This window comes from Tenrec ecaudatus, chromosome 12 (genome assembly GCF_050624435.1).
Source record: "Tenrec ecaudatus isolate mTenEca1 chromosome 12, mTenEca1.hap1, whole genome shotgun sequence".
Lineage (NCBI taxonomy): Eukaryota > Metazoa > Chordata > Mammalia > Afrosoricida > Tenrecidae > Tenrec > Tenrec ecaudatus.
Window position 1 is genome coordinate 82,688,849 of NC_134541.1, and position 15,937 is coordinate 82,704,785.

Below are 15,937 nucleotides of genomic sequence, written 5' to 3' on the forward strand. Positions count from 1 at the left end.
GGTTTTTTAAGAGCATATGGTATTGACCTTTCTTTAAAATATTATGTACAAATCAAACGGCATTGTTTTTACATGATAAGATAAATTGACAATATCTTGCTTACAACAACATTTTCTGAGAACATCCTTTATTAAAGGGACTTCAGGTGATCATGGGTTTCTGACAGTGTTCCCTCTCTGGGAAGAAGACTGACCTCTGCACCTGTACAATTACAGAGGAAAGATGTTTTTAGTTATGAGAAGCAATGGAGTCTAGTCTCAAATCCAAATCTCCCCATTTTACTTTAGCATTTCTTTGAAATGCATTTGATTTCAAACAGACTAATTCGGTCAGGGTGTCCCCATGTGTGTCACTGGGTTCTAAAGTGTGCTCAGTGGCTGCTTCTTTTGAAAGAGATCGCCAGGTTTGTCTTCTGCGCACCTCTGAACAGACTTGAACCTCCAACCTGTCTTAGCAGTCTAATGTGTTAACTGTTTGCACCACCCAGGATGAAAAAGATGAGGAGAGTGGGTCAGTGCAGGTTCTCCAGACATAGGAATAAAACTTACGTGAAAGCGGTTTCCAAGTCACCCACACTGAGGTGAATCTTAATATGTAGCCTGAGGAGCATGAGCGAGGAGTCGGCAGGCCTGGCTATTTCTAGCTGCAGATAGAGAGGTAATCCTGGTGGCCCCAAGTCAGGCCTGCTGCAGCTTCTCCTGTGGTTATTGCTGCTCTCACAAGTCCAGCCACGTGTGTCCATTTCTTACTCAGACAACAACCTGAACCCACTTTCTGCTTGCCTTTCAGCTCCAACCATGAGCTACCCAGGCTATCCCCCACCTGCTGGGGGCTACCCGCCAGCTGCGCCAGGTAAGAGCGTCTGATGTGAGGCCCGGGGCGCATGAACACAGCTCTGCTCAGAGTGCGCGGTGGAGAGGGGAAGGATATGTGTGTGGTTTAGGTCTTTTTCTCACTCCCCTTCCTTCCCCACAGTGCATCTAGAAGAACAGGGGAAGACAGAGAGGGGAAACAGCCCAGGAAGGCAGGGAATGGGTCTAGAGAAGGCTCATGGGTGCCAAAGGCAGCAGAGGCCTGGGCTTGAAGATGGCTCGAGGTGGCCGGAACAGAAATTCCTAACTTGATAATTTGAGTCAATTCTGGCGCGTAGTGACCCCCTATGTGGTTTCCAAGACTGCAGATCTGTGTGGGAGCAGGTGGGCTTTTGAACCACTGACCTTGCAGATAGTAACCTAACACTTGCCCCACAGTGCTACCCAGGCTCCTTAGAGTAGCAGGCAAAGGCTCTCACTCGTTTCACTCTGCTTCTCCTCTGCCAATGGCCTCGCTGATCTCGAGAGCAGGCAGAACCTTTGTGCTATCACGTTTGATGCCCCTTGCCCCCTGTGCTCAGGGATGTGGGGGTACAGCAGGGTCCTGCAGCAACAGGAAATTGAGGCTGTCTCATGGACACAGACACTCGGGGTCACACGTTACTCACAGTGGCTGTACAGAAGCGGTGAGAAGCAAACCATACAACTCCCATGTCAATCCCTCTCTTCCTACCGAGAAGGAATCCAACCCTGGCCACAGCCAATGTTACAGTAATGAGATATAGTCTCCAGCGGGGCGGGGGGGAATAAGGGCCCTGAGACAAGGGGGAGAAGAGGAGCCATTGCACGCTGGTCATCCTGCGGGCCTCAGCAGCAGCTGGCCCCGCACCTTCCCCACTTACTAGCTGGAGACACAGGCCCAGAGCAGCAGATGGCCCAGCCACTGACCCCATAGGGTTATCTGAACAAAGCTGCCACCTCAGACCTGCCAGCCTAGCCTAAGAGGAATCTTGCCATTGCCACCTTTGTCCGCTTCTCCAGTGACTCCCAGCAGGATATTAGAGAAGGATGTGCCCTGAGTGTCCTAGAGCTTGGGCTGCAGTCAGTTCATGCCCTCCACCTTTTCCTGCCAGAGGCAGGACTACTTGTCATTGACAAGGGTCTCAGTGACAGTGTGCGGCGGTGCCCTGTGTACCAAGCTCTCTGCACAGGTGTGTTTTCGTCACAGTATTTTGAGGGAGGTTGACTTTTATTACCATTTGTCCACCCAGGTAACTGAACCCAGAATGTTTCATTGGGAGCAACAGCATTTGTGCACCCCACAGCCTAGCTAGGCCCTCTCTGTCCTATCCGGTCACTGCCTGCTGTTGGCCTGTTTCTTCATCTATCAGATGGGAGGATAGGTCCCCCAAGGGTCTGGGCAGTGCTACTGAACTTGACCTTTTTCCCTGGAAGGAGTGAAGGCTTCCGCTTCTCTCGCTCTGCCAGGTGTCTGCAGAGCTGTGTGCCCAGGGACTCACCTCAACCTCCCCTCCAGGAGCACAGCGTCCTTGTCCACCCCTTTAGGGAGCACTCAGTGGGCTAAGGGGATTGCTGTTGTTTTCAGGTGGTGGTCCCTGGGGGAATGCTGCCTACCCCCCACCCAATATGCCTCCCATTGGGCTGGATAACGTGGCCAACTATGCAGGGCAGTTCAATCAGGACTACCTCTCAGGAATGGTGAGTTCTGCCCTCCTGCCAAGGCTGCCCCTGGGACCAGGTCTGTGGTGTGTGTGTGTGTGTGTGTGTGTGTGTGTGTGTGTGTGTGTGTGTGTGTGTAGCTGCTGCTGCTGACTGCCTATGGCTTTGACAGTGTCTGTGTGTTCCCCTGCACGTCCGAGGTGGATTTGGGTGCCTTTTAGGACATAGAAGGTTTTTGTTGTTTTTTTTTAAACATTTTATTAGGGGCTCATACAACTCTTATCACAATCCATACATATACATACATCAGTTGTATAAAGCACATCTGTACATTCTTTGCCCTCATCATTTTCAAAGCATTTGCTCTCCACTTAAGCCCTTTGCATCAAGTCCTCTTTTTCCCCTCCCTCCCCACTCCCCACTTCCTCATGAGCCCTTGATAATTTATAAATTATTATTTTCTCATATCTTTCCCTGTCCGGCGTCTGCCTTCATCCCCTTTTCTGTTGTCCATCCCCCAGGGAGGAGGTCACATGTAGATCCTTGTAATCGGTTCCTCCTTTCCAACCCACTCACCCTCTACCCTCCCAGTGTTGCCCCTCACACCCCTGGTCCTGACGGTTTCATCCACCCTGGATTCCCTGTGCCTCCAGCTCCTATCCACACCAGTGTACAACCTCTGCTCTATCCAGACTTGCAAGGTAGAATTCAGATCATGGTAGTTGGGGGGAGGGGGAGGGAGGAAGCATTTAGGAACTGGAGGAAAGCTGTTTTCATCAGGGCTCTGCCTCCTTACTGTCTCCCATTTATAGACTGAGGAAAAGAGGAGAATGCCCAGACCAGTGGTGTCTTAGAACCCTGTCAGGTGACATAGTGTCTTCATAGAACCTTTATTGAACACTTGCTGTATGCACTCAGCTTAGGGCTAATTGGGAGTGGGGGTGGGAAAGGAGAAAGGTAGAGTAGGTTCGTGTTTGTGTGTGTGTGTGTGTTTACATTAGAGGGGTATGCTGATTGGGCTAAACTGGGCATTTGGCAGGTAGCATGACAGACATTGCTCCTTGGTATTTGTAGTTTTGCTCTTTTAAAGTATTTATTTTATAATCAGAAAACAAATATATGTTCAATGTAAACAGTGAAACAATACACAATCTAATCACTAGATTGTAAAGTGTGCCAGGCCCACTTCTAGGCACTCATGTGCTTACCATCCCATGTTCAGAACAAATAATAGACATAAGAGTTGTAGACAGCCCTGGTGCTGTAGGAAAAGAAGAGCCTGCTCAGGGGTGATGTAGGATAGTGATTATAAGTTGAGTGGTCAGTGAGTGCCTTGCTACAAAGACTACATTATAGTGAAGGGTGGAGTGAGTGTGCTACACAAGCAGCCAAGGGAAAGTACACCAGGCAGCTGGAACGAGGCCATCCATGGGGCACACAGCCATCAGATAGAAGCCAGCATGGCCTAAGTGCAGACAAGGGAGATGAGCAAGAAATGAGCACTGGGGTTGCAACATAGGGAATCCAGGACCGATAAACCCCTCAGGACCAATCATGAGAGTAGACATACCAGGAGGGGAAGGGGAAGGGGAAGGTGGCGGGAGGTTGGGGAGAAAGGAGAAACTGATAACAATGATCAACACATTCCCCCCTATCTGCAGGGGGGTGAACAACAGAAAAGTCAGTGAAGGGAGTCAGTGGTTAGTGTAAGACATGAAAAAAAATTATGAATTATCAAGGGATCAGGAGGGAGAAATGAGCTGACACCAAGGTCTCAAGTAGAAAGCAAATGTTTTGAGAATGCTGATGGCAACAGATGTACGAATGTGCTTGACATGGTGGATGTGTGCATGGACTGTGCTGAGAACTGCACGAGCCCCAATAAAATCCGTTTTTAGAAAAGGAAGACACGAGCTCAGGGGCCTAGATGTTGGAGCGTCGGCACTTAGACTTTGACTCTGCTTGTGGTTTTGACAAGGAAGAAGGTACAGGGACACTCACAGCTGAGCCTTACCTCCCACAGGTGGTACCGTGATCAGAGATTGTGCCCCCCCCCCCAAGCCTGCAAAAAGGGCCCCACATTTTACACTGGGAGCTCTCTTCTTCTCCCAGTTGGACTGGGCTGGAAGGAGTAGCCGTTTGGTGAGGGAGAGGCAGCTCCTCTGCAGAAGGACTCAGCTCAGATCCAGAGAGGCCTGCCATTTACTGGTTGTGTAGCTTTAACCTCTTTGAACCCATTTTACTATTGGTATAGTGATTTATGAATACTTCATAGTTCACAAATTGTGGCAGTGAGGATGAACTTGGATAAGATATGGAAGGACTCAACACAACTGGGCACACAGTGGGCACATGGGTGTGTGTGACGGCTGCTGCTGGATAGTTTGTGAGCATTTGAGCTCCAAGGGAAGGTTTGGGGAACCCACTACACGGATTGGGTGGGAAGGGAGAGGACCAGGGTTGGCCATGCTGGGACCTCTGACCTCAGACTCTGCTTTACCAATTTTCAGGCAGCCAACATGTCGGGAACATTTGGAGGAGCCAACATGCCAAACTTGTACCCAGGGGCCCCCGGCAGCAGTTACCCTCCAGGGCCTCCTGGAAGCTTTGGGCAACCCCCTCCTGCCCAGCAGCCCATCCCTCCATATGGAATGTACCCACCCCCTGGAGGAAACCCACCCTCCATGATACCCTCATACCCCCCATACCCAGGGGCCCCTGTGCCAGGCCAGCCCTTGCCGATCCCTGGGCAGCAACCTCCAGGGCCCTACCCTGGACAGCCACCAGTGCCCCCGCCTGCACAACAGCAGCAGCCAGTGCCAGGCTACCCAACATATCCAGGCTCTGGGACTGTCACTCCTGCTGTACCCCCAGTCCAGGTGAGCCCCACCCCAACCCCTGTGCTACCTACCTGGAAGCCACACAGCGATCAAGGTCTGGGGCTGAGTGGGGAGGGCTTGGTCTTCCAGCTAGAACATCGTGTTTTCACAAAGTATCAGTTTTACAAAACTCCTGAAAGCTGAGAAGGAAACAGCCCTGTTCTAGCACTTTGTGTAGAGGTTCCAGGTGTACGTTGGGTCTGAGCACCACCGGGGCCGAGTCCTTGTGGGTCTGCGTGCTGGGAGTCGCAGGCTTGATGCTAGCCACTCTTTGTCTCTGGCCCCTCCCTTACCACCCTCGTGGGTTTGGGCGGAGTCTTAGGACCTCCTTTCGGAGAGGAGAACTGGCCGCTCCCCTGGGTTGATCTTGGCTCCTTTCAGAGAACAGTTTGTGTTTGCAGAGCCCAGATTTCATAGTCAGGGTCATGTGGTCCAACCCGCGCAGACAGACTGGGCGGTAGGTGTACACTTGCTATTTTTAGCTGGAGAGTCCCCTTTTTCACATCTGCCATCCACGCAATGCCCCACTCCTACTCTGCTTTCCATCCCTCTCCTTGACGGCTCCCCTCCAAGTAAAGTGTGTCTCCTTATGCAGCGTGTACTAGTCAGGAGGAGCTATGCACTGCAAGACAGGTTAGTTTGGAAAGTTCAAGCTTGCTGTACAATACAGCTGTAAACATAGAAATCCACCAGCAAGCGACGGTGGCATGTGGAGAGCAGTGCCCAGAAACGACTGCCAGTCCAAGAGGGACTTCGTGCATAGGAAGGGTCAGAGCTGCTGTGTCCTACTGATGAGATCGGACACCTAGGATGGAACTGTATCCACCCAGAGGGGATGCTTGTTTCTCATTGGCATACAGATGCTACTTTGGCTAGTTAGACCCTGTTAAGAAGACCCTGAGGTGTGTCGGGAAGCCACGGCCCAGGCTCCTGAGGCTTGGCTGTCATTGGGAAACCATATCCCAGCCCCATGGCTCCAGTCCTTGCTGGGCTGGAAGGAAGGCCTGATTGGGGGTGGATTTTCAGATTCAGGAAAAGCTCCAAGGGGACTCCTAGTCATGGAAGCCAGGCAGATGTGCCAATTCCAGAACCCAAGGTCAGATACCGTCAAGCCAGGCTGAAACTGAACATAGCACTTTCTACATGGGTGATGGTGGGCTCCTTAAGGTACCCCAACTCTTAGAGAAAGGATGGTTCCTAGAGGCTCGGGTAGAGCCATCCCGAGTCTGGAAGATACAAGTGTGCAAATCATCTTACCTGTGTCCGCTTATCCAAGTAGTTTGGAAACCGAGGCACCATTGCAGATGCTCCTGGCTTTGACCCTTTGCGAGATGCTGAAGTCCTGCGGAAGGCCATGAAGGGCTTTGGTGAGAGAACCAGGGGGCTCAACACCCCTCCCCGCTCCGTCTCCATCCCCTAGGCAGCTACATGGGGCTCTGTGAGCTGAGACAGCTGGTAGGGGTGGCCATAGAGGGGCGGTTGGGACACTCAGGAGGATTCTTGGGGAAAACCCCAGGAACATCTGCACCTGGTGAGCATTGTGTGACCTCAGCCCCACCCACCCCTTCTTCCCCCAGGGACTGATGAGCAGGCCATCATCGACTGCCTGGGGAGTCGCTCCAACAAGCAGCGGCAGCAGCTCCTCCTGTCCTTTAAGACTGCCTATGGGAAAGTGAGTGGACTTTGCCAACCTATGTTGGGGTGGGGGAGGGGTGGGGTGGGTGGGGGGTGGACACCTCAGCCCAGCCCCGCCCCACTCAGCTCTGTTTTCTTGGACTAAGCAAGCCGCTTTCTTGGATAGACTGCAAGTACAGCATCCTTTCCTGGGGTCCCCAGCAAGGAGCCTCCTGCCTGATGGCAACTTTTAGAATGGAAAATTGCCCTGAAGGAGAAATCGCAAAGGACATGTAGTAGGGAGGTTGGGTGAAATTGAAGCAGGAGATCTGGGTTCTAGCCCTGACTCTACCACAGCTTGCTGAAGCCATGGCCAAGTCATTCCTACCCAATCTACCCATAATTCTGTTTTCCATTTATCAAAGCAGCCCCCTTCACAACTACCCTAAGATTCTTAGCCAGTATGAGAGCGGTGAAGGAAATGGCTCTCAGTATTGAACAAATCCAAGGCAGATATATTTTGATCTTTGAAGTTTTTGAATCTTTCAAACCAAACTCACTGCCATCAAGTCGGTTGTGACTCAGCCACTCTACAGGATCAGTAGAACAGCCCCGGTGAGTTTCCAAGACCATCTCCCTTCCTGGGGGTAGAAAGCCTTGTTTTGCTCCCTTGGGGAGCTTGGTGTTTCCACACTGCTGACCTTGAAGGTAACAGCCCAATGCCTGGCCACTGTGCCACCAGGACTCCTCCTTTTTCAGGAAGTGGGTAAGTATTAGCTAGGGTAGTGCTCTAACCCGCTGCCACAGGTCCATTGGGCTTCCTGTGAAAATTCAGACTCTGGGTCAGCAGGTATGGAGTAGGGCCTGAGTTTCAGCTTTGCTACCAGACCCCTAGGTGTTGCCGTTATCCAAATCCAACCGTTTTGTTTATTTAATATTCAACCAGGACTTGATCAAAGATCTGAAATCTGAACTGTCAGGGAACTTCGAGAAGACCATCTTGGCTATGATGAAGACCCCGATCCTCTTTGATGTGTATGAGATAAAGGAAGCCATCAAGGTATGTATGGGGGTCTGTCTCATGTGTGTTCACAGCTGGGGACACAGGACCTAGAAAACCACGTGGCAACTGAGTTGGAGTCCAGGTTCCGTGAAGAGCTGAACTTCTGGTGATTTCCTCATGAGGCATCTAAGTCTTTGCCACCGTAAAATAATTCAGGGGGCTTGTGCTGTCGAGGAAGTTAATGATGTACTAAGATGAGAAAAAGTGATAGAACTGAAGTTGATATCATTCTCGTTTATTAGGACACTGGCTGTACCAAAAAACAGACACATTTGAGGTCCGAAAGTGGCACAACAGCAAGGAGTCCATTAGATAAAGAAATGCTCCCGACATCCAGAGACTGAGCCCAGGGCTGTGAACAGAGTACCCGAGCGTGGGGTAATCCCACCCTCTCAGTTGTTTCTCATCTCTCTCATCGGCCACATTTGGAACAAAGCACCTCTGGGTCCCCATCCCAACTTGACTGTGGGCCATGTTGCCACGTTGTCTGACGCTGCACCTCTAGTTGTCAGTTTACCCATGAATAACTTCCCGTTGTTGTTCTTGTGGTTGTGAGGTTGGGAATCAGCTCAGCTGTGCTGTGACAGGGACAAAGGAGGTGAAAGAGTTAACTTGCTCTTAATCAAAATACTGGAAATATAATTTAAGATTGAATTTGTTGAAAATCCAAAATGTAATAGCCCCCTCCCTTGCTGGAAAAAAATATCCTTTTTAAACTTAATCAATGAGGATGTTCTAATTCAAGATGGAGGAGGCAAGCAGGGCCTTCTAGAGAAGCGGTGGAACTTGAGGTCTCAGACCTATCACCGTGGAGACTTGAAGATTGTTTTCCTGTGAAGCATGCTCACATTGTTTGGGCTCATCTGTCAATTATCTCCTGGGACACAAACAAAACTTGTTTTTGTCACATAGTTTAAGGTACATAGGTACATATTTTGCTTGATTTTTGCTGAGTGTTTGAAGCAGTTTGGAGGAAGCAAACCCCACGTTTCCTTCTGCCTAGCACTTGCAGATATAAGCTTAAGAGTTTCTTGAATCAACATGATCTCTGCCTTTGGCTGACACAGAAATAGGTATTCCTAGGCCTCGTGTTTCCCAACAACAGCAGGAGCCTGGACAGCAGCAGCCTTGCCGGTTGCTGGGTTTGGTCCTCTGTGGGATCAGGCCTTGCTGGGCATCTGTTTTCTATCCTGGGTGCTGTGAGGAGAGGCTGAGAGCCTATGATTGGTTGTGTTCTCTGTTTCTGCAGGGAGCTGGCACTGATGAAGCTTGTCTGATTGAGATCCTGGCCTCCCGAAGCAATGAACACATCCGGGAGCTGAGCAAAGCCTACAAAACAGGTGGGGCAGCCTGCAAGTCTCCCAGGGACTGTGCTGTACAGATCCATCTGTTCCCTGGACTCTGGCCGGCTGGGTCCCACTCCTTCCTATGCCCACTGTGGACTGTCTACAGCTCCACCCAGGGACTGCAAATAGACTTTCCCTGTACCTCCCCCATTCAGAATTCAAAAAGACGCTGGAGGAAGCCATTCGGAACGACACATCAGGGCACTTCCAGCGGCTCCTCGTCTCCCTTTCTCAGGTACTCTCTCACCTCAGGACTTGGGGGGCCTTGAATAACACTAAAGGGAGTGGGAGAAGAGGGGGGCCGCTCTGAGGAGTGGACTGGGCCTGACCATGCCACCTTTGTTCTTTCAGGGAAACCGAGATGAGAGCACAAATGTAGACTTGTCACTTGTCCAGAGAGATGTCCAGGTGAGTGACCGCCCTGCTGGGCACCCCACTGGGCTTTCTCATCCAGGTAGCTGCTGGGTTGACTAGAGAAATCCAGTGACACGTGTGTAAGGAAGAGCTTTCTATCAAGAAGTAATTGTATATCAAGACAACATTCCAGTCCAACTCTGCGAGTCCCCTTTCAGACTCACACAGTCACAGCAATGACGCAGAATGCAGGAAGATCGCAGGTTGGTAGGTGCAAAGTTGTGTGGATCCAGTGTCAGTGGATGAAGCACCCCTGGGCTCTGACAGCCATCAGGGTCCGTCAGCAGGATGGGGAAGGCAGACAGAAAGAGGGAGGTTCCCTCCTCATGAGAAAGCCACGCCCACAAGGAGGCACCATCAGGCTGTGACCTGATTGACAGGTTGACTACCACCCCTGCACTTTGACATGAAGGTCTGTAACTACCACAGGTACCACTGACTGACCTGCTTTATGAGGAAAAGTCTCCGAGGTGGAAAGGGTAGTGGATAAGGAAACGGCTTGGGATGCTGTGAATGTCAGCCCTGCTCTGCTGCTTGTCCTTGATCATATCACCCAGGCTCTCTGGGTCTCAGTTTCCACACGTATAGGAGGAAACTTGTGCGATGCGGAATATTTTAACAGTTGGCCGAGCACATTTGCGGATGTGGGATTTCATATGACTCAGTGCTTATCCTGTGATTGCTTGCATGTGTCCGTGTGTTTGAAGGGGCAAGCAGCATTTGCCTGTGAAGCTTTTGATGAGAGGGGGAAATCTTAATGCTCATATTCTGTCTTTCTCCAGGCATCTGGGCTCTGCCTCTTTCTGGTGGAGTTTGGGTTTCCCACTAGTGAGTTTAGACGGCAGTATTCCAATTGGCATTGGACACCCATGACATTGGGGAGAGATGGAGATGGGTGTACCTAGTAGCTCTACCTGCAGCAGAACTCCCCACTGATCCCCTGCTCTGTTGCTGAGGGTCCTGCCCCCTGCCTGAGGGTCAGCTACTGGTCTCGTGACCACATTGGAACAGGACCACCACATTGGAACGTCCCCCTGTTAGGAAGAGAGGATTCTTCTCAGCCTTTTGTTCTCTTGATGAGGAAACTGAAGCTCAGAGAAGGCAGTGAGCTGCTGAGAGGTCCAGGGCCAGTTGTTAGCAGAACTAGAACTCCGACCCAGGGCTCTTATCCCATTTTCCTGCAGCAGCACTCCCTTTGATGGGTTCTTGACTAACCCGGTTGTACCTTGGTTCTCCTGGTCCAGAGCTCTCAGAACCCTGTGTCACTTCCTAAGGGGAGTGTGTGGAGTGCAGGGTGTCCAGTTTGGTCCATGAATGTCTCACAGCAGGCCTTCAACAAGCACAGCTCCCACATCAGTGTGCTGCCTCCCACTGCCTTCCCCCAGGCACGCAGGGCCAGGAGACTGCCCAAGGTGCTTTCTAGACAGCCGAAAGCAGGCGGTCGAGGCAGGGACCTCACGGCATGCCTGTCTTGTCCTCTGACCAGGAGTTGTATGCAGCTGGGGAGAACCGCCTGGGAACAGATGAGTCTAAGTTCAACGCAGTTCTGTGCTCCCGGAGCCGAGCTCACCTTGTGGCAGGTAAGGATGTCGCAGGCTTCCCTGGGCCAGTTAGACCAAAGTAAACAAGTAAACAAGTGTGGGGAAGCTAATCTTAGCAGGAACGTGTGACTTTTCTGCTCTGCATGGACCTGGGTATGCCTCGGTGTGCTAGCTACAAAGTCAGCAGTTTGCAGCCAGCAGCTGCTCCGTGCGAGAGGGGGGGCTTTCTCCTGTTCTTGGAAACCCACCGAGGGCGGCTCCGCTCTGTCCTGTAGAGTCACTCTGAGTCAGCATCAGCTCGATGCAGTCAGCGAGTTTGGTTTAGGTTTGGGGTTTGCTGCCTCCAAAAGTGTAAAAGAAGATCCAGGCCTAGGTTTACTGAGTTTCCCTAATCACCTCCTGCAGGAAGGAAAGGGAGGGGTCTTTAGAATGGAGGAGAGTGCAGATAAGAGTACCCCGCCCCCCAGCCGGTGAGCACCAAATCCAATGTTGCTCAAAGTGTGGCATAAGAAATAAGTATAATAAAAATAAGGAGTTCCTGGATGGTGGTGCAAATGTCTAAGGTGCTCAACTCCTAACTGAAAGGTTGGCAGTTCAAGTCCACCCAGAGGTACCTCAGAAGGCAGACCTTTTCAGGTATTCTCCTGAAAAACCAGCCATCAAAAAGCCTCTCACATGCTTGAGAGCACTGAGACGGAATTTTTGTTTACCACTTGTTTATTTCTCTAGTCGTTTACCAACTATAAGTTGAGCTCCTTGATAGACAGGCTATGTTTGAGATGCTGGGGAAGCAGCTGGCTTCCACTAAGGTGGAGGCAAAACTGGCTAAAGTGATAGAGGAGTAGGAGGGGCCCTGATGGGGTTGGGATTGGAGGAGAAAGGGAGATTATACTGGAGTTGGAGCGGGCCCTGCCGGGGATCGAGGTCGAGCCCGGCAAGCAGGCTGACCGAGTAAGGAAGAGTGAACAAGATGCAGTGGGTGGTTGAGGGTACACATACCTTGCTGGGGTGCAGGGTTTGGAGGGCTGGGCCCGTCTTGTCAGGCTGCTGTCCAGAGCACTGGGAGTGGAGTGGGAGAGTGGGTTCCGGGAAGGGGCAACTGGTGTCTTGAGCAGAGGCATCTTTACTGTGTGCTGCTTCTGGTTCCCCATTAGTTTTTAACGAGTACCAGCGGATGACAGGTCGGGACATTGAGAAGAGCATCTGCCGAGAGATGTCTGGGGACCTGGAGCAGGGCATGCTGGCCGTAGGTAGGTGTTTCAGATTTGCCTTGCCCACAGCCTACAGGAGCAGTGGCAAAGCCCAGAGGGTCCGAGGTGGCTCACTCCATTTGGGTCAGACTTCTCCCAGGATCACTGTGGACTGGAGCCTCTAGCTGGCGCAGAGGCCTCCTGTTTGTACTCCATGCTCAGTTCCAAGGAAGAGAGCTTCTGCATAGGTATCCACGGGAGAGCATCCAGCTTTTCTTCCAGAGGAGTATGACTCAGATCATGCCAGATTTTCTCTAAAAATACAGCCCTGCGGGCAGTTGTCTGAAGCTAGTGACAGAAATGCATGGCAAGATGGCTACTCGGCACAATAATGCAGGCCTATGCGAAGGAGAGCTAACTTAGCCCGCAGGCTGGACTGGTGCCCCTGCCAGTGCACATACCCTCTAAGGGCAGTGCCCGACAGGCTCCTGGTTCCTGTACCTTCTTCCACCTATAGTCCGTCCCTGCAGTCCCTCCTTAGAGCCACGTGAAAGAATGACAGTTTTCACATTTTCACTGTTTCTTGGAGCTTTCTGAGTGGGAAGCATGTAAACATGATCCTCCTTTCCCTGTGTGCCCCTCATGGTGGATCATGGAGGTCTTCTAGGCTGAGAACTCTGGGGAAACCGTGTTCTGCTTAGTCTCATTCTCCGCAAGAGGCATTATATCTCTGAGGATCCCCTCCCTGCCTGAGCAGCCTACATGGTCTCTCCTCAACCTTTACGTTTTCTCCCTACTGCTCCCATCATCTTTTAAACCCCCCCCCCCCCCCCGCCCCGACTCCTCTCTGGACCCTTCCTCCACCTTGGTTGCTGGGAGAGAGGTTACATATTTTAATTCCAAAGAACCTAGCTCATGTGATCCTGAGCTGAGCCTGGAGAGGGCGGGGAAGATGGATGCCGTGATGGGTTTGACATTGGAACCTCCTACGACTCCATTTGTATGCCCCATAACACCAGGACTGACATTCTTCTGTAGATCTGATCATGCTGTGTTTCTCTCTTCTAGTGAAATGCCTCAAGAATACCCCAGCCTTCTTTGCTGAAAGGCTTAACAAGGCCATGAGGGTATGTGAGCACTCCCTGGGGCCGGCAGAGGGGAGGCTCAGTCTGCTAGGGCAGGGATTGGGTTAAGGCCAGACAACCTTGGAGAAGCACACGTTTAGCCCTGGGGCGTACAGGAGGAAACAAAGTGTCCGGGTGGAGAAGGTGTGGAAGGCTCTTGCTTATGCCCTGGGATGGGCTCTATTTAGGGAGCAGGAACAAAGGACCGGACGCTGATCCGCATCATGGTGTCTCGAAGTGAGATTGACCTCCTGGACATCAGAGCAGCGTACAAGAAGATGTATGGCAAGTCGCTGTACCACGATATCTCGGTATGGACTTCCGGGCTGCTGCTTGCCCTCTCACTTGCCCTGTGGACCTCCTGGCCATTTCCCTCTCCCTCCAGTCCAAGCCTTGTCTGCCACATACTACAATCTTGTATTTATAAAATGTAAAATCAAGTTTACATTTGTCTTATAGCACCCAAACAGACCTTAAGCTCTTTAAAGACAAGCTTGGTCTTGCACCCTGCTGTTGACCCACCCTACATCCTCCACAGCTCTGTGAACAGAGAGCAGGCTCTCTCCGCCACCTTAGTTGGTGCCTGACTTGAGTGTCCCGCCACCCATGATTCTGGGTTCTATCGGCGGGAACTCAAGTCCTCAGGCTCAGTGATGCTGCTGCTTCATGGTAGAGGTGGCAGAGGAAGGCACTTGAGATACTGGGAGCTGTCTCTGGAGTTGTCTCGCTTGGAATCCAGTTGTGGATGTTCTGCCAATTGATCTACAGTCTCCTAAACACCAGTCCCATCATCTTTTAAATGGGGACAGTAATGGTTCCCCCCTGTGAAGATTGTGCATCCTGAATGAGGAAGTTCCTGGAAAATATGTTGCTTCGTATACATGTTATTGTTAGCTTAGCTTGGCCCCCAGTTATGACAATAGCAGAGAACTGGATTGTTTCCAGAGTATCCCTGGTGTGCCAGTGGGCACTGGGGAAGCACGAGGCTTGCTCTCCCGGGGTTCGGGGTAGCAGGAAGTGATTAGACATGAACTTAGCCTGGCCTGCAGTTCCAGTGTTCAGTGAGGCTGCAGGAGAGAGGAAGCATCCGTGTGAACACCGGAATCCTCATGGTGCTTGCCTTTGCTGTTCGCATTGATTGGTGACAACCCTTGCAGAGGAGCTAACGCTGCGTCATGGCGTAATTCCCATGTAGCTCAAGACACATGCTTTAGGAAATGGCCAATTTATATTGGCTAACCCTGATTTAAGGTATTTTTGTTGTGTTTTGTGTTTTTTTTATGTTTATGTCTTTCAGCTTCTGCATTTTTGAATTGGGGTGGTGGGGAACACAGCTCTGGGTCTGAACATCTCACCCACTGTAGGACTAGGGCAGTGAGAAATCCCCAGAGTGCGAGGCCTGCTTTTCTGTAAGAGAACTCAGGGCGAAGAAAAGCCGAAGTCGAACGTCTAAAGTTAGGTGCTTCCCTTCACTGATGTATTCCTTGTTTCCACGGGCAGGGCGACACTTCGGGGGATTACCGGAAGATTCTGCTCAAGCTCTGTGGTGGCAATGACTGACGGTGCCTGGTGGCCATTCCTGCTCACCTGCCGCCAATAGTCATGCGAGGAAAAGGCCAAAAGTAACCCCAGCGGTGTCCTAGTGTGGAGCAGCCCGAGAGCCTCTACCCCAGCCTGCACCCCCTCTCCTGGCCCACAAATCACGCGGAAGGACCGGGCTCCTTCAGAGCTCTTTCGGGAAGCTCTTTCCTTCCCCATCCCTCACAGCCGCTCGCTGCTCGAGTAGATGTTTCCTCTCCTGTTTCAAGCAGCCATTTCTTTTACTCGTGGCTGCGACTCTTGGTTTCATTTGCATTCAGTAATTTTATATTTCTATTTGGAAGCGTATTTTTATACATTACTTGCCAGATGATTAGCTACATCTACATTTCCGGTGAGAGAGATTGGTTGCACTGCCATTTCCTCCAGAAGGAATTAGAAGGAGGACTGTCAAGAGGTACTGTTTGCACCTGGAGAGTACGCGGCAGGTGTTTTGCTATTGCCAAACTCACTCCTTTTCTAGAGAAGTAAGAAAGACAAGAAAGTCACCTGTCTCGTCTCCCAGTGAAACTGTTAGGAGAAAGCCAGGTCCTTGCCAGTGACAGAGGTTTTTGTATTTTGGAATGTGCCTTAAATTTGAATGTCTGTAGCTAAAATCCTTTTTCCCAAATTAAAGCCAGCCAACTTTGGAATGTTCTGAAATCTTTTCCTGGTGCCAGTTTGTTTTCCTCTGC

General features: G+C 51.1%; 2 protein-coding genes across 3 annotated transcripts in view; one reads left to right on the forward strand and one right to left on the reverse strand.

Moving 5' to 3' along the window:
- The window catches only part of ANXA11 (annexin A11), a 53,056-nt gene extending 37,151 nt beyond the window's left edge, over positions 1 to 15,905 (forward strand). Inside the window, exons 2-15 of the mRNA XM_075564208.1 lie at positions 791 to 853; positions 2,420 to 2,532; positions 5,004 to 5,372; positions 6,652 to 6,739; positions 6,950 to 7,044; positions 7,933 to 8,046; positions 9,299 to 9,389; positions 9,551 to 9,630; positions 9,747 to 9,803; positions 11,296 to 11,389; positions 12,505 to 12,600; positions 13,609 to 13,667; positions 13,853 to 13,975; positions 15,165 to 15,905. Coding sequence (XP_075420323.1) covers positions 799 to 853; positions 2,420 to 2,532; positions 5,004 to 5,372; positions 6,652 to 6,739; positions 6,950 to 7,044; positions 7,933 to 8,046; positions 9,299 to 9,389; positions 9,551 to 9,630; positions 9,747 to 9,803; positions 11,296 to 11,389; positions 12,505 to 12,600; positions 13,609 to 13,667; positions 13,853 to 13,975; positions 15,165 to 15,224 — 1,494 coding nt within the window. The 5' untranslated portion in view covers positions 791 to 798 and the 3' untranslated portion in view covers positions 15,225 to 15,905. The remainder of the gene's footprint in view (positions 1 to 790; positions 854 to 2,419; positions 2,533 to 5,003; positions 5,373 to 6,651; positions 6,740 to 6,949; positions 7,045 to 7,932; positions 8,047 to 9,298; positions 9,390 to 9,550; positions 9,631 to 9,746; positions 9,804 to 11,295; positions 11,390 to 12,504; positions 12,601 to 13,608; positions 13,668 to 13,852; positions 13,976 to 15,164) is intronic.
- Positions 8,344 to 15,937, reverse strand: part of PLAC9 (placenta associated 9) — a 35,163-nt gene continuing 27,569 nt past the window's right edge. The window contains exon 6 of one of the 2 annotated variants that reach the window (XM_075564209.1): positions 8,344 to 8,627. In XM_075564209.1, the coding sequence (XP_075420324.1) occupies positions 8,614 to 8,627 (14 nt within the window). In that variant the 3' untranslated portion in view covers positions 8,344 to 8,613. The remainder of the gene's footprint in view (positions 8,628 to 15,937) is intronic. The other variant, XM_075564211.1, reaches the window with a different exon arrangement.